The sequence below is a fragment of the Merops nubicus genome, unplaced genomic scaffold (genome assembly GCF_000691845.1).
Source record: "Merops nubicus isolate BGI_N331 unplaced genomic scaffold, ASM69184v1 scaffold23555, whole genome shotgun sequence".
In the NCBI taxonomy this organism is placed as follows: domain Eukaryota; kingdom Metazoa; phylum Chordata; class Aves; order Coraciiformes; family Meropidae; genus Merops; species Merops nubicus.
The window spans coordinates 28,060-46,248 of NW_008610642.1; the positions used below are offsets into that span (position 1 = coordinate 28,060).

At 38.4% G+C, this 18,189-nt stretch overlaps 1 protein-coding gene across 1 annotated transcript in view; it reads right to left on the reverse strand.

Moving 5' to 3' along the window:
• Positions 1–295: 295 nt before the first annotated feature.
• The window catches only part of RIC8B (RIC8 guanine nucleotide exchange factor B), a gene marked incomplete at its 5' end in the record, with an annotated part of 31,344 nt that continues 13,450 nt past the window's right edge, over positions 296–18,189 (reverse strand). Inside the window, 6 exons of the mRNA XM_008940981.1 lie at positions 296–613; positions 8,352–8,471; positions 10,287–10,431; positions 10,605–10,749; positions 13,271–13,366; positions 13,643–13,796. Coding sequence (XP_008939229.1) covers positions 502–613; positions 8,352–8,471; positions 10,287–10,431; positions 10,605–10,749; positions 13,271–13,366; positions 13,643–13,796 — 772 coding nt within the window. The remainder of the gene's footprint in view (positions 614–8,351; positions 8,472–10,286; positions 10,432–10,604; positions 10,750–13,270; positions 13,367–13,642; positions 13,797–18,189) is intronic.

Below are 18,189 nucleotides of genomic sequence, written 5' to 3' on the forward strand. Positions count from 1 at the left end.
TGAAATCCCTGCTGAATGCCAGTTAAAGCAGCTTCACAAGGTCAGTCAGACTTCGAAGTTTAAACACCCTCTGCTCCTAATGGCATTAAGCAAACACGCTTCTTTGATTACAATTATATAAAGGGAGAGGCTGGCAAGACAATACAAAAAAATAAAATATCAAGAATGGGAAAACCTACAGAGCGCAGAAAATGGGATCCTGGAAAACTAGTGGCTGTGTTTTATTTTACATTGTAGGTTTTCACTTTTTATTCCTTTGAAATACATTTAGTTTTAAGTTAATAAAGATCATAGACTAATAAATTGATAGGTTCTTTAAACAGACATAAAAATTCAGACATTACACCAGAGGACCCAATATTATTGGGATTAAATATCCCAATAATAGAACAGTTAAAGTGATGCTGGCTAATGTGAGGATAAAATGCTTAGATAAAAGATGTTGTGGCTCTAAGGAAAAGTGAGGATTAGAGGAGAACAGAGAGTGAAGCAGGTGATGCTTTAGTCTGAATCTGAACTGTTTTCCTTGTTGGCATGGTACTGGCTGACTGCTTCTTCCAAAGGAGCCATTGTACCATCCGGCCGCACTCCCATTGGTTTTATAAGCTCATCTCTGTAAGAGATTTTAAGAAAGAATATATATTAGCATATGCACACATATCAATTCACATGCGTATAATACAGTCACATACAGTATATGCTTCAGTACATAATGAGCCTTTAAAAGGAAGTTATTTCTGCTAAAGCCCTCTGTTTTGAAGAAAGAGGAACAAAAAAACCTTCAAAATAGGTGGGAGGGGAAGAGCAGAACAGATAAAGACTTCATTCATGTAGGCCAAACCTACTTAGCCAATTAAAGACACCATGAAAAGTCAGCGCCTAGCAGGCTCAGGACAAGGAGCAGGTTCACTGGTTTAGATACACAAGCTAGCTTTTCTTCTAAAAGTTCTCTGATGGTCACTTCTTCCTAAAATTTTACCTGCCATCCTGGCCAATATATGCCCAGCCAATTAAACCCGTGGGTTGATACATATTCATCTTGTTGAAGGAAATAACTCATTTATGAGAACAGACTGCCTACACCACTACAAGGGGTGTGTAAGCACTTGTTGATTCATTTTAAAAAAAGCTGTCAGATTCTAATACTATTGCTTTTGTTTGTGGCTGTTTAATTACAGGATTGACAGCCATTTTAATCTCTTCAAAGCTCCAAAGGCCTCTCAGCAGCTAATCCAATTATATCTACTCCACAAGCTACAGCCTCATCTAAAAGATGATTAATTATTGATTAAGCCAATCAAAAAGTATTAGCAAAGATTTGTTTAATCCTTACTTTTTATCACCTCATTTATATGTGGATTATGGCAAAAGCTGTAAGGGCAAAGATAACATTTTGATTTTCTGATTAAAAAAAAGAAATGGAGTGTACCTCTAAATATTCAGGAGTCACCTTAAATAAAGGAGTAGAGGCCTGATGTCAATTTACCCCTTGCTTGAAAGGCAGCCCAGTAAAACTGCCAATTTAACACATATATAGCACCCTCCTGAGCCACAGACAATAAAACCCCGTCCCTCAGTGGGGAAGTCAAGGCATTTCACCAGCTCTCTGCCTGCTCTGCACTACTACCTTGGCCGCAAAAAAGGGACAATAATTGCTTGTACACAGCTGGCGACCTAACTTTAACACAACCACAGGAACAATGAGGAAGGCAACACCTGAATTACACAACATATATACATTAGATACTGTACAGCAGTTAAATGAATTTTTTTTTGCTCAGGAAAAGCAGAGACAGCAAGAGGAATGCAGCTATTTGCACAGATGTGGCCACCAGATACTGTCGTGATAAGCTCACAATACCCACTGCCTGCAGCATTTCAAACCCTGAGAAACTGCTGTGATTGGGCTGGCCAGCTCTGGGTGGGATGCTGGGGGCCAGGGACAGAGGTTTGTAATGACCACACTTGAAAAGCACAGGCCAGACTTTGCCTGTATGTGTGTGTAGGATCTATCTTTAAATATTAGACTGGAGATAGCTTGCCATATTCGAGGACTGACAGCAAGTCCTCTTCCTTCAGGCAATGCTATCTACAGTGTGAAGATTCTGCCCAAAAAAAGTGCACTCTTAGTTTCAGGTATCTGCTGGAGATGTGTGCGAGAAGAGACCAAAAGAATACTTGAAATCAGATTCAGAAGAGCCCCAAAAAATCGAAGACTGCAGATCTAGTGTCCAAATGGGACCAGAACCCTGCCTGCTTCAGGTGTCTCCCAAAGGCAAAGCTGCAGTGCTTTGGAATTGCATCTAATAGCAAAGAGGTTTTTTTTTTCCACAGAAAACCCCCATATACATCTAAGGCCTTTTTGACTTCTAAGCTTCAAACATCATAATACAAATCAAGTGCCCTTTGAAATCTGTAATTAATCTTACAACAATGCCTCAGTGCCACTTACTCAAGTTCAAGCCTCAGTAGTCATCTATGGCACTTATTTTTGGAGAGTAACCAGAAGAGTAAGTCCTTGCTCAAGTTTTAAGTCCTAAAAGTAAAAACATAGCCACAAAGAACGAAATCACCTTTGCTTGCCCTCTAAGCTGAGGGTTTCCTAGGTGTTTGTTTTAAAAATCACAACACATACTCTTAGGTTGCAACATTTAGCACTCCAGCCAGAAGTCACAGAATCACATCGTTTACTAGTAATTTACAACTTATTATTGGTAATAAATAAATTATAATGGCTATTAAAGGCTAAAGAAACAGTTTAAGAAAAAAAACATAGGAAAACAAGGACCTACCTCTCCTCATGTAATGATACTTCTAAGATATCTGTAAATATTGTCCAGAAGTCCTATCTCATAATCTGTCAATTCTAAAGACATAGCTCTTTCTCTGCAACTTCCCTTTCGTGCTTCACTTTTATATCCTGCTACAGACACTGCAGAACCTGACACAAACCTCTCTCAGCAAGTGATCTGTGGAGACTACACCAGAGGCCAGAAACACGACAGATCCACAATGCACAAGTCTTAGTCTGTGGTTTTTGTGGAGGTCCTTTGGGGACAAATGCACCTACTGCTGACAATGTAATGCAGAAATACAAGTTGCTGACGTGCGTTTGTAACCTCTCATGAAGCTCAAAGCCCGTTTCTCAGCTTGCTGTACCCATTGCAAAGTGCACCACTGTGAACTCTGTTGCCTTTCAGATTCATTCCCAATGCATTTTCTCCTCTCTAGGTTTTAGCTATGAGGTGGGCTGAGCTCATGCTGCATAGAACAACAAGGATATTTATCCTTTACCTTTCTGTTCCTGCATAAGCTTCCTGCTCTGCAAGTCCTTGTGCAGGATGAAAGATGGTTGTTGCAGCTTTGCTGTTCTCTGTGTATTAGGAGGCTGAATTCCACCCAGCCTTCCTCAGACAAATGCTACCCCGTAAAAGTGAACTGTATGAAGACAGCAATATTCTAGGCCACCAAAAGAAGTAGGAGGAGAAGCAGAGATCAGCATATTTTTTTTCCTGACCATAACCTAGTCCTAAAATGATGTAAAACATGGCATCTTTTCAATAGTGAAGACTTGACTGCAAGCTCTGAACAACCACACAAGCTTATCTCCTGTTTATCAAAGAGGAAAAAGAAAAAGAGGGAGACAAACATGAAAAGATCTGGGCTGCCTATAAAGCTAGTTTCAGAAGTTTGGAACAAGTACCTGCTAACTAACAGAAATTTTGAGTAGCACTGCAAGAAGCATTCAGCCCACTTCAGTCCCACGCAAGAGCCCACTGAGCTGATCCTCACCTGGTGTGAACAGCCACAGCTCTCCCAGCCTCAGCAGTTTGCCTGTTGAGCACCGGCTGCTTAGAGGCCCCAGCTGAGCTTTGACAGCTTGGACTAACTGAGGATGTGCCTGCTGTCTAAGGCGAGATAAAAGGTGGCAAGGGAAGCACGAGAAACTGGCTTGTATAGCCTCAGGAGCCAGTTCACTATCCCGAAACTGGATGTTGATGGTACATCTCTAGAGCAGAAGAGAGACTGCTGCACCCAGCAGGTGGCAGCAGGAACACTGCCGTGCCCAGGAAGATCCGTACAAGTACACGGTGTATGTATTTATACATATTTGAACATCCTTATGTGACCTCCCATATACTCAAATGCATTTTCTTGCAACATTCCTTTTTCTAATGCAAACAAAGCATTCTATTCGAGTGTACTTAGAAACACACCATAATTAAACAGTTGGTAAAATGCATTCTTTTCTTCCACTTTCAGATCTCCCAAGAGTCCCTTCAAATACATCCATAGACGTTTCAGCTTCCTGCTTGCCATTTAGCTTGATAACGACTCAAAAATCATTCCCTTGTTTTGAAGGGTAAGTCTTTCTTGTATGCTCTACGTGCTATAGGGCAGTATTGACACATGGAATTAATGATGGTGTCTGTAATGAAACAGCCATCATGTAGACACCAGCCTGCTCCTTTGATAAAATGGCATGCTAGGGACCTATTCACCTCCTCATAATTGAGTACTACATAATAGTTCCGATCCTTTCATGTAACATTATTTTGTTCTATCATTAGAAAGAGGACCAAAAAAAACTCAAAAAACTATGCAACATTGCCTTCTTCATTCATCCTATGATTAATTTTGTGTTTTTAATGAGTATGGTTGCTTATTTAGACAGGTTCTCTTACATACTCATTTTGTTGACTTCTGTTCAAGGTACAACAAAACCCAGGCTGTGATAATTGGAGACCATTTCATCAGCAAAAGGATTCTTGCTATTAATACAAGGTTGGCTTGGAAAAGGCATCCTGACATTTTAAATTAGTCAATTAATATACAATTCTACATACCATTTATAATAGAAAAAATGTTAGCATTTTTTCCCAGACATTTTAATTAACATGGAGTATTTCCAGTAATCAATGATGTAAGCAGACAATATCATACAACACTGATTTAAGGTTGCTAACTTGATATTTTGCAAAAATGAAAGGTTCAGTTCAATCTTTTTGCAGATCTAGGAAGTTTTTCAAACCTCAAGTATGTGCATTACATACAGAGGATGCCAATTTACAGTCCCCAAACAATTCTCAATGAATCAACAAGATAGTATCGTCCCTTACTGCAGGCAAAGCCCACAGAGTTACTTCAGGGCCAAGTTCAGGCACCCAGCTAACTACCTAACTAACATCTACATCTCCCAGAAGCTGCAGTAATCAAGGTTTTTCATCTTCACTTACAATTTATATATATTTAATGATTTTTATAAGTAATCTCATCCAGGCAAATTTGAGCAAAGTATTAATTTCTACAAAGCTTTTGCAGAACCCAAGTATATGTTAAAATAGTGGTGCAGGGGCAATAGGTTCACAAGCAATATCCTGCTTTCCTCCATTTTGATAAACCAAAACTGGGTGATTAATTTTAATTTAGCCTAGTCTTTCATCAGTTACACCATGAACTAAACACCTATAACCTAACAGAATAGAAAAAACTTTGGAAGTGAGACCTGAAATGACCAAAAGCATGGGTGGGTTTTACATCAACTCAAAGCAGTTTCAATTCTTGAGTGCCAATGCTGAAAATCAGAGAAACTTGGAGAGCAAAAATCCACTGTCATCTTACAGAACAAGGGAGAAATTGCCTTTTTAGCAGTTATAGTTTCAATAAACCTGTACATAAATTACAATGTAAAACGCAGCCATCAATGAAGGCTGTAACTTTTCAGTGAAGTAGTGCTGTTTTGCAAATTTGTTGTCTGAGTTCAATCTGTCATCAGGTAACTTTTCAAAAGCAATATACAGGTAGTCAAAGCCAAATCTAGAACGCCCCAGGGACAGACTGGCCTGATTATCATCAACAGTCAGGAAGGGAACCAAGCTTGACAGTCCTTCAACTTTTTTTTTTTCCATAACTTTCTTCAGTAAAAGAAGAAGAAAACAAAGCTAGCTCTTTAAAGCTTAGCTTCCATTAGTGGGAAAACACAAGTGTACTAAGCAAACCAGTTTTGCTGTACATCACACAAGTTCACCCTAAGCTCTTTTTCAGAGTGCACAGATAAAGCTACATAAACTTGCTCAAGATTAGAAGAGGGAGCTGGTTCCCTGTCCAACTTCCTCCTCTCTTAGGAGCAAAGCAATGGGCCAAAGTGAAACTGCTCATGGAGTATATCCCCTCCTATTGTGACAACAAAGACCAGAAGAAGCAGGAAACTCACCACCAGCGGTCTGCCTCAAAGCAAGATTCAAAACCCAGAATCAACTGAAGCCTCCTGTCAAAGCAACCTCCAGTTTAATTTTTGAGGTTGCAAACCAAGGGGAAAGAAAATGCATTTTAGCAGTAGATTTAAATTTTTAAAAAACTCCCAGCACTGAAGGGCTCAAACAGGAGGCAAAAGCGGTCAATTCCAAAACCACAGAGGGACTCCTATTACCATCAGCATATTACTAACTCTGCTCATATACATGACTGGCAGCTTCCCATTTTATTTGACATCTGCAAACCCATCAATTGCACTCAATCACATTCATTAAAAACATCCCACAGCCTCCCAAAGCCAAGTCTAAATTTCTTTTTAATTCTTGCCAGCAATCCCCCCCTCCCCCTAGTTGTCAGAAAAACAAAAAGGGTGGGAAGAACAGTCAAGTGATTTTATTCAAGTTATCACAGCACCTAAAAGGGTCACATCAACACCGTCTCACAGTAATGACTATACTAGAAACAAACAAACAAAAATCTTACAAGCAAATGAGTCTCAGCCCTGAAGAGTTGGCGGTCTAAGTACTATAGAAGAAACTGCAGGTGGATGTAACTGACACAGAGAGCCCAAGGTAAAGGCAATGCTACTGGCCAAGAGGCTCAGTAGTGACCCAGGGCACCAGCTGCTTCCTTATTGTCCGTTTTAGCAGGGAACACAGCAGGTGCCTCCAAGCCTCCAAACTGAAAAGGCTCTTATGCTACAGTAACGCCATTTGGACTTTGTGCAACTGCTACAGCAACAGCAATGCGCTTGTCTTCAGTCTTAGTTTATCTCTGGTCTTTGTCTTTCATTTAAAAAAGCTTTACAACATTCAGTAATTTTATTCTGGTATCCCTAAGCCTGAGCATCTTTATTCTCTAGCTTACGTAGCAATTGTTTAATTTTACATACTAGTTCAATTAGGACTGCATGAGCATTGCAATTTCTTCTCTTTATTAAAAACACTGTAATATACTATACTTACTTTCCATGTAAACAGTGTGAAAAAATATCCAAATACTTCACTGACAGTCTCAGATCAGTTGTTCAGAGATCCCTCCCTGCTTTTCTTCCTGCTTATAATTCAGTCTTTGGCAGCTAACAAACTTCAGATTCTCCTGTATCTTTTGCTGGATTCCTAATCTTTAACAGAGATGTAAAAATACTTGGTTTACCGAGTTTCTCTCAACAGATCTTGTTATTTGAATATCTACAGATTCTCACAAAACACCAATGTCTTTTTAGCTGCTAAGTTTTCACATGTTTGAAGAATGATCCACTTACATATTTACCTAAATTCCTATAGCTCATATTAATTTAATATTAGCATTACAAAGTGTTCCTCAAGAATGTAAAACTGGGCTTATGCAGAAAAACTTCAAGCCATCACTCCAATACAGCTACAAGTATGGGGGAAGAAACCCCAGCAAATTCTAGACATACTGAGTCAAAGACAAAAAAAGCTATAGCTAAGATCTGTTCCCTTTATTTATGTAAAAAATTATAAAGATGAACTTTCTGTATCAATAACATATACCTTTATGTCACATTAAGAACCAGTTTCTTCTATGACATTTCCTCAGTCATTTAAAACAAATTAAGAAGGCTCATTTGTAAGCCAGTCCACACTTGTTTTAATAAATCCACAGTAATTTTTAATTGTCAATTCCCTTTTAACTGCTCCATTATATAATTTATTGTTTCTGGTGACAACTGTTTTCATACTGTATTTGCTCTTCATATGAGCAGCAGACGTAAGTAGTTACGAAGAGATGCTGCTCATTGGCTTGGGGAAAAAGAGTACACTTGCCTTGGCCTTTGACTGAGTCCCAAGCCTTAAAAGAAGAAATTCTTTTCATTACTATCAGCCTATTGATTTAGGAGGCAGGTCCCCTCACCACCAGAGCTTCATGATCCTGTCCTATCCTCTCCAAAGGAGTTTTCTCTCAAGTCCAGTGACACATCACTCTTTTCTTTGATGTGCTAAACATTTTTCTCTGCATTTGAAGTCCTAATCCTCTGAAGAAGTTGATTATAGCACTATTTTGAAGCACTAGACCTTAGTATGGAATCAAGATATGAGACACCTCCCTCAAAAGCAACTATAATACAATACCTGGAAAGTTTATCAAACATGTTGACAAGCTTCATAGCTTCATATTCTTTTTGTTCCTCTGTCATTTCATCCAGTGGATTGGGCATTGGTTCTTCTAAGTGACCAGTGATGAGGTTAATGCTGGAGGTGGAGAAACAACACAGTTTACATCTCTACAGAAATACATGAATTTTCTATCTTCTTGATGGGAGGAAAGAGGAACGCATTAACAGAAACCATCAAGCCTAAAACTGTCTGAACCGCACATGGAAGTTTTTACTATAAATAGCCCACCTTCATATTTATACCTTTTTTGTAGCCTTTTCTCATGAATCATATTACCTCCTTCTTGATTCACTGTGTTAATTTCTTGTTAGCCACAAGAAATACGCAGTCCACTAGTACCTGCTGTGCTATAACCCACACACAAGCAGTTTGAAAGCAGCGGAATAATGATGGTAATAATTACAATCTCATGAGTAATAATGACATAGATGTGGAAAAAAAAAATGACAAATGTGTTTGAAACCAATGCTGTACAGGGCTAATTCTAAAAATTTAGACAGGTTCAATTTTCTTATTCATGAAGAGCCATTGAATTAGTTTACTATTCCCCTCCCATTACAATTTTTACTCAAACCAAATTATAGTTACTTTACTTTGAACATGACAATGCCAGTTTTCTTTTTGCTGTTAAAGCAAGTGAAGGGTAACAAAAGCAGAAAAGTAGTTTTAAAGAACACTTTCAGGACAAATGATCTTTGCACGCAGTTTATTCACAAATATTTAACAGCAATACCAAAAATCAGATGCATATTCACAAAAGTCAACTGACAGCTGTCTTAACGCTTTATTCAAGGAACAGCTTTTAACTAAATAAATGTTACAGTTTTACTTCTATGTATAGAACTGGATGTTACCCTTCTTTCAAAGTAAAAAATAGTGAGAAAAAAAATAAAACCTGAAGTGCAGAAATAAAAAGAAACTTCCTGCTTTAGAGTTCATTTCTGAGTATAGAAGCAATACAATTCCTTTAACCTCTCATACATTTAATCCTGTAATTCATGTTCCTTAACAAGAATCTTTCCATAAGCCACAACTTCATGTCATACACCAAATAGTGTCTGTGTAATTCAAGGCCAAGAGAGTAAAGTGGAAAAATAACATGCTTCAGATGTGCACTACCAACAATTTCAGAACCTACTGAAAATGGTGTCAAATCATAGATGTTACATGACAAATTGAAACCTCTAATACCAAATCAACTACAACCAATAACAATCAACAGAGAGAGCTCCTATATGACCACTGAATCCTTCAAACAAATACACTGGAATAGTGATGCACAACTTCTGCAGAAGTTATTTTGCTCCTTCCATAGTTACCTATGAGACCTACTAAATTCTTTAGGAAAACATTAGTATCAGGCAATCTGACTGACTAAATCTAGACCTACTGGTTTGTTCCTTTTCTACTAATGCTTGCTTAAAACCTTAAGCCACATTTGACACCTTTATTTTCTCTGTTAAAGAGATATACCCCACAAACAATCATTAGTAGTTTGACAACTTCATGTGAGTTCCTGAAAAATCTGAGGAAAACACCATCCTTACTAGGTTTGTTACTATATTTTTTTCCTAAAATTTGCTAAAATAAAAAATCTATTTTCAGAATTAGATTTTAAATAGTGATTCAGTTAGTTAATATCAGTTAAAAGTTATTCTGACTTAGCTTTTGGTGGTTTCCCCCCCACACCCCTGGAGTTATCTGACTACATGATGGTCACTATTAGAGGCTGGTTTCTCAATAATTAGACCATGAAGTCAACAGCAGACAGTCGTTAACATAAGCTCATGTAATTCCAAAACTGGCCCCTCTGGAAAAGGTGAAGCAAAAAAATTATGTCAAAACATCTCCACTGCAACAGGATATGCAGAATTCAAAACAATACTATACTTTGGCTTTGCAGATTTGTATTCTTCTGTATCCGTATCTTCATCATCTGAGTACCAATGATCTCCTCTTCCTCCTGCTAACAGGCCCCTTGCTGCCAGCAATCCTGCTGCATTGCCATAGCCTGTATATTTTAACAAGCTGTCGACTGCAAAGAGTGACACAAAATTATTTGTATATATCTGATGAAAATTATTCAGACATAATCAGCTACAAAATAAAACCCAGCATAGTATTAAAAGAATCAAGTTACGGCAAGGGGCAAATATGTTAATTACAGCAAAACCTTACATAAAAGGGAGAAGAAAAAGTAATTTTTACCTCTCTCTTTACAAAGAACGAAAAGAAATTCTGCTGCAATTTGCTTTACTCCAAGGTCAACGTGTGTCATAAGGCGCACAAGCTTGTTTCTCACTGTTGTGCCAACTTCTGGACGATTTGATACGTCTCTTAATGGAGGCAATACCTATCAGCACAAAAAACCAGGAGGAACGGCATAGAAACATGGCAATATCTATCCAATCCTTGCAGAAACACACACAGTCAACAGAACATGAAAATACTGTAAGATCATCTCCTTAAAAAAAAAAAAAAGGAATAAAATCAACACGTTTACATGCACTAGTAATGACTCTTCCTTCTTAACATATTCTGGCTTTCTGGTCTGCCGTCCTGGGCAGAAGAATACTCAGTCCCAAATGTGGACTTTAGAAAAAAACAGACAACTGCTAGGAGTTTAAGAGCACAAACGAGTATCCCAAAATAGCCGGCCAACAGACAGCAGTAACCTCATGTTCTTTGTTTCTTCTGTTTTGCACAAATATCTGGCAAAAGCACTAAAAATACCAGCTTAAGGAAACTTAATGATGTTAACAAGATGTGTAATTTATACAGAACAATGAATATACTTACAATGAAAAAGCAGGAAAATAAGTCACATTGCAAGTTCTACTAACATGCATTTCACAAATTGGATCTACATCTAGAGGAAATGCATACTTCTCCCAGAAAAAAATTCCTCTTTTAAAAGCTGAAGCAAAGTTTCAGAAAGATATGGAGAAAACACTATTTAACGTTTCCTCAAACACATTCTTTTCCCCATTAAATGGCATTAATATTGTTAAATTCAGCCATCAAGAAAAGTGAGAGGTGCCTGAAATATGTCTGGTTTTGCAACCTAATGTCCACCTCCTTTGCATATGCATTCAGACTCAAAACCTACTTTCATTTTTTCCATATTCAGAGGGTTTGATTTGACCTGCAAACAAGTCTGGGCCATAATATGAAGCAGTATTTAATGGTCTGAAGAATTCTAAGAATTATGGATCTTCAGTGGTTCACTAGTGAATGAAACCAAAGATGTCACTAACTGTCATAAGGAACTGCAGGTCCTGTGTCTTCTAGGTGTCCAATGCAAAAATGTCAGGTTCTGTGCAGAGTTACTGCACGATTACTACTGAAATCAGACTCACTGGGAACTGATACTTAAAACAAATGAATGCTACAGAGTATTGACTACTTTGAAAAAAACAGACCCCATCTTTATCAAACTAAGAATTCAAACAATTAGCAGAAACATTTTACTTTGTCCCTGCTTACTTTCCCCAATGGGAATAGTACCATGACTGCCATTTCACAAGAGTGTTGTAAGAATGAATTAATGTTTTTAGAATACTGTAATACTAATACAGTGATGAGTGCCACAGGACAGCCCATGAGGAAATTAATCATTCTGTCTTCAGATCAGGATTTGAATAGTGCACAATAAATAAAGCCTAAGGCCAACACTTAACAATGGGGGTAATTCAAAACATCAAACATCCGGTCATGCAGTTAGCAGCATCCATCCATTCTGTGCACTATATAAGGCAGTGGTCCTGCGGTAACAGACAGCATGCAATTATATCCTAACATCTAGACACCAAGATGTCATAAAAACATGCAGACAACTTCATTTTCTAACTACTGAACATTTGGCTCTGCAACTTTTTTTTTTCCCCCTACTTAATAGATCAGAAGATTATCCTAGGAAACAACTGCTGCAAACAAAGACAATAAACACCAAGAACAAGTTTCATAAATTCCTGAAGAACGCTTTTCTGGTATAAATGAAAGAGGCAGAAAATACATGCAAAATATGCTCTTTTTCATTATAAATTCTATTTATGGATTCAGATGCAGTTTTGATCTGGGAGCAGCATCTAAGATGCTACCAGAAAAATCACTGCAGCTTAGAAAACAGAACATTTCTTAGCCAGATTCAGCTGTTTCTCCCTCGCTCATCTTTTAACTTCTCTCCACTTGACCTCAGGAAAATCAGCAAAACAAACAAAAAACACCACACCCAACCACCAAGCCATAGAGATCCTTTAGAACTTTTAACCATGGCATGGAAATCTTGTTTCTTGTAAAAAGCCTCCCCACAGCCTGTACTGTATTAAACAGCTCTTGAAAGAGAGCGGGTGATGAAGCATGCCTCTGTTCGGGGACAGAGCTCTCCTCTGACAGAACAGCTGAGACACACTGGTACACAACTTCCAACTCCAATGACTCCCGCCTGCTGAGGTCGAGCTAAAGCTCAAGCAGAATCCATCAAGACACCTGCAGCCTCACTGGCTACTGCACAGCTTTGCCAGGTTCTATTAACTGCCCCGAAAACGTTTCTGGCATGCTGGATGTAAGAGGGGACACTGCACCTCCATGGTGACCCACATTAACATGGCTTTACAATTTTCCTGATTTTATTATTTAGCAGCTCTACAAAATGCACTGTAGAACTTAAGCCATATTATTAATTGATTTACATGACTGAAAAGTTATTTCTATAGTTATCAGAGACCAAACAGGAAAAAAATGCTGCAAAGAACTTTGTGGATAATTTAACATGAAACCATTCATGCTCTTAAAGTATGTATCTTGCACTGATGTACAAACATCAAAGTTTATCATCAGGTTCAAATTCAAATTTTTATGAATATTTTACTTACCTGAGCTTTGATAAACTTCCTGATATTTCTATGAGTTCGACAGCATTCAGTTAATAAACTGAGAACTGGAGTCAAGCCTTCTCTATAGCTGCTTCCCTAAAATATAACCAAATACAAATAAAACATTTTTAAATCCTATGAACCCTTTGATGAAGTCCTATGTGACAGCCAAAACATGAACTTTACAGAGATTAACCAAAGAGTCAAATGTTCATCTTATGCACACAAGCAAGTATCCTTCAGATATTCACAGGAATTTGTTCTCAGTTTTGAGGTGTTTCACAATCTAGAAGCAAGGACATCCATATTCATGCGTGCAATTTTGCTTTAGTGAAAGAGGTCCCCTTTGTGAAGGATCTTTGCAGCCCATACCTTGTCTATTCTCTTCTCCATGAAATCCAGTAAAATCTGAATTGCTTTCATATTCATACCATTGTGTTTTATATCTGTATCCTCTTGGGATGATGGACTAATAAGAACATCCAAGCAAGAAACGGGAACATTGCTTAATAGGTTGACTGCATTGCTGAAACAGATTTTTAAAATTCATTATTCATTTGGAAGAAAGAATTAAAAACAGAGTACAACTCACCATAAACCGTTTGTACAACTGCACCCAAAAACAGGCCCTGCGACTCAAACAACGCTTTATTTTCTGCTCTCTGGGTTTTAAAGGAGGCAGCATGAATTGCTGTCTGAGTGCCGGTGCTCGGAACAAACAAGGAAAATGAAAGAGAAAAGCTCCAAAAGCTACACTGCAGCAGTGTGTGATCACTTCCAGCCCCCACAGTATCCTATCCCACAGATAAGGCCACAGCTTCCAGCAGCGTGCTACAGCAGCTGGTCTGGCAGGACAGCAGGGGGAACTCTCACATTGATTTGAGGCAGTCAGGTTTTCTTCTTCCTTGAAACTGAAAACATTTTACAACACATCCATATTACCATCGTTAATGTGACAAAGTACACCACAGAAAACACCACTTCCTCCTGTAACAGGGTGGCATGGTGGCAATTTCTCAAGTCCCCCTGAAAAATTTTCACTTTTACTGAGCCTGTAGTGTATGGGAAATACAGAAGGCTTTAAACAGATGAAAAGATGACTCTGGCTTATTTACCAAACACTACCCTTCAGTGACCCGCAGTCTTGGCATTCTACAGAGCACAAAGAGAAGTGCTTCCCAAATATCCAATAAATGATTTAAATTAGATCACAGGGTCCCTTCCTCCTCTTTAATGAAGATGGAAGGTAATTCGCAAGGGTCTCTTGTATGGTACACATCCCTCGAGGTTGCCATCTATCCTGTTCTCATAATAAAGACTTGTGTTTGCACTCTTTCTGAATATGGGACTGAATTACACAGATGCTGCAACAATTAGAATTCTGTCACTATTTACTTGCTGATGCCCAACTAAACTTACAAATGGATGTATTTAGAAATACTACAGAACTACTTAGACATACATGCAGACTGCAAAACTATCAACAGAACTAGGAACACGGATGTTTCAATGATTGGCAAAGTGTTCCAAGAATAAAGAAAACTTCTCAAACAACTTCTTTTAACACTTCTAATAATATCTACTTAGAAGCTACCCTCATTTTTTTGTGCCATCAGTACAATTCTGACAAAGAATTAGTAAAAGAGAAAGCAAATATGGCAATCAAACATAACAGGATTTCTAACAAATGTGCTGGTTTTGGTCTGATCAGACTGGGTGGCTGTTCCATGTTGTGCCATCTCCCGTTTGCTCTCTTGGTAATTGAAATTTAGACAACTTCTGCTTTTTGGAAAGCTTGTTCTCTTTGTGTTGTTTTTAATTCCTGTTAAAGATATGTCTTGTACATCATGGAGGTTACTCCTCTTCAATAGTTCAGGAATAGTCAGAAACACCACAGACTGAAATTCAACAAATATTTGGTGGCTTCAGGGCTCTCATCAGAAGTTCTCTTTTTACCAGTTTCTTATTAAACAACCAAGTTCCCAAACACCTACAAAATTAATTTTCTGGATCACTGTGTCTGAGCTATTCTTTTCAATAAATGAAGCCTGGCTTTCTGATCTTTGTCACTCCACTGACAGTTTTATTTGTGGTAGAGGAGTGTATGAAATTCTCCAGCTACCAGGAAGTCAGTGACTATGCACAGATCTGCACAATAGTGTTTGCATTCCTACTCCAGGGGGTAGAAATACTGCGTATATTACTCTCCCCTTTTCGGCTTCCTAGAGATCATTAATCACTGGGACATGACATCCACCCACTCATGCTCCCAGCCCCCTCCTGATATGCAAATTCAGAAGCAAAGGCCTATTTAGAGCTGCTGAATGCCTTGATTAAAACCTTGTTAGTGGGCAAAAATGGCACTCACTCTAATATGTGGTTCTTTAAGCTGTTCATATTCAATCGTTAAGTAATGACATGACAGAACCACAATAATCACAACAATACCGGGTACTAAATTAGTTAGGATTTTTATAGGTAACTTCTGGTTATTTATTAGAAAGAGTCACACTGACAATCAGTACATCACAACTCAGGGCATGCATCCAACACCTGATGCTCACATAAAATGAATTCTCAACTTACACATTCAGAGCACAAGCATTCGTGCAAGATGCTTTAACAGGCTGCCCAAACCCTTCATTTAAGCCTCCTTCCTACATACTGCAGACTTACAAACTTAGAGAAGTCCCAGTTATCGACAGTTCTAATAAGTATACTTATGCCTCCTTGACACTTCATGAAGTTTATTCTGCATTTAACATTGCTTATATTTCTTTTTGGTTTTAACATTAATTTTGTAATTGCCTTACTGATAGGGTCCAGGTGGAAGGCAGAGCAAGAAGTTGCACTCTGCAACTATTACACTGCTTGTGTTAACACGTTTACTCATTCATTACTGAAGCTCCTATCTGTAATGAAAGTTGCTTGAACAACTACATCAGTGGACTGAAGTGGGACCCTCTGATCCCCACTGCCCCTGATGCCTCTGAGGATTTGCAGGGGCATTACTTCTGACTATATCTTTTTCTATTCTAGAGCTGCCTTGTGATGAACAGTCTTGGTGGAAAAGTGTATTAAATTATTCTGCTTTTATTGCATCCTGTAGCACTCAAAGACAAAACTCAGGTTCTGCAAACAGGCTGAAATATTTGAATCGTGAAAGCCAAAACCTGTGCAGCGCTCTTCTATCATGTTAAAAAACCCCACAAGTTTGGCATAAATCAAGAAAGAGTACAACATGCAGCAGTACTATACTTGCATTCTTTCTTCTACCAACTTGAGCTAAACAAACTAGCTGCAGTTAGCTAAGAGGGAGAAAGTTGTTTTCCCAGTACAACAGAAAGACTGATACAATGCAAATCTGAGACTGATGGAGAAGGGGAAACCACTGAAGTGATACAAGGCAGGGATAATCATCCTCATATCTTTTCTGTTTCGGCCTCTCAAAATTATGGAGAATCTCTGCCTTTACCTCGTGTCTCCGTAAGGTCCACACGCGCAGCATCTCTACATAAAATATCCCTCTGACTGAAAAGAGCAAGGACAAATCATACCAATAATACATATTCTCCACAGCTGCCTACATCTATATGTAAAGCCCTTTTTCCATCTCATGTGCAAGTGTTTGCAAAAGCTAAAATCAAAGGGAACTACGTAACGTGTCATTTTGAAGCAGCACAAGATAAATTTTACAGGGTGACATATATTACAGGGGGATTAGACTAGTCAGATTCCTGGACAACGAAAGAGAACATGTTTTCACCAGAAGAGCATCAGCTGTATATGAACTCATCAGAGTATCAGGCTGTCTTGCTGACTATGTACAAACTTAAATGCTAAAGGCTGATCTCTATCTTATGGTAGTTGTTGGATTTATCAAACAGTATTCAATCTTCCCAGCAGTGGGGAACTTATTCCCACCAGTCCCTCCCTTAAAGAAGGATGAGAGTGCAAAACACGCACCACAAGCAGGAAAGAGAAAACACTGACTGCCTTTTAGGACACACTCAGCACCAAGTTTAGTCATGGTAACTGCTGCAGCAGTATCTGAAATTATTCCAAACTAGTCTCCACCAACTGAGAAGGGCTCTGATGTAGGATTTTAGTGTTCACCTACTAAGACTGTTGATCTCTAAGAGCTATCCAAGATTTTAATCAAGTTCATTTAACACTTTCAAGATTGCTGGGTGTGAAAAGCTACATCCTTATTCCTGGGGACCACTGGTTCAGAAGATCTTCAAAAGATCCTACACTTAGATATACAGACATCTCTGAAGAAGAAAATGGCAACACTAACTTTCATTGCTGAGAGATACTGTGGGATAGTGTTTGAAGATACCGTCCTGTCAGGCCCTGTCAGGCTGACCTACTTGGATAAAAATAAGGTTGCCATGGAAAAAAACAGTAACAGTGAACAGAGAACCACCACCTCACTAAAAATACTCTAAATTTTGATTAACTATTGGCTGAAAATACATAACAAACAGCTGGATGCAGGACTGTGGAAAAAAACAAACAAACAAACAAACAAAAGGCAATGCACCTAAAACTGCAAGATGATTCACTCATCTTTGGGGAAAAAAAAACCTCAAGCCAAACAAACCAAAGCCAATTATTACCGGGGAACTGATATTTGCAGTTTCAATAAAGTAGCCTAGAACTATTGGACATAAAATATTAACTTGTTACTTCCATCCCTATCCATCAGAATTGCAAAAGTTGCATAGGAAAATCTCAAAATGCAGTTTTTCCCATCAGCTTCTGTGGAAAACAACAGAAGTTGCATTTCACATCAATTTGCACTAGCCCTAGAACCTCCATACGTATTTTCATCCTCAGTTACACACCCTCATCCCCCCCCCCCCCAAAAATTTTTAAAAAAAATAAGATACATTATTTTTGGACAAAAAACGTAA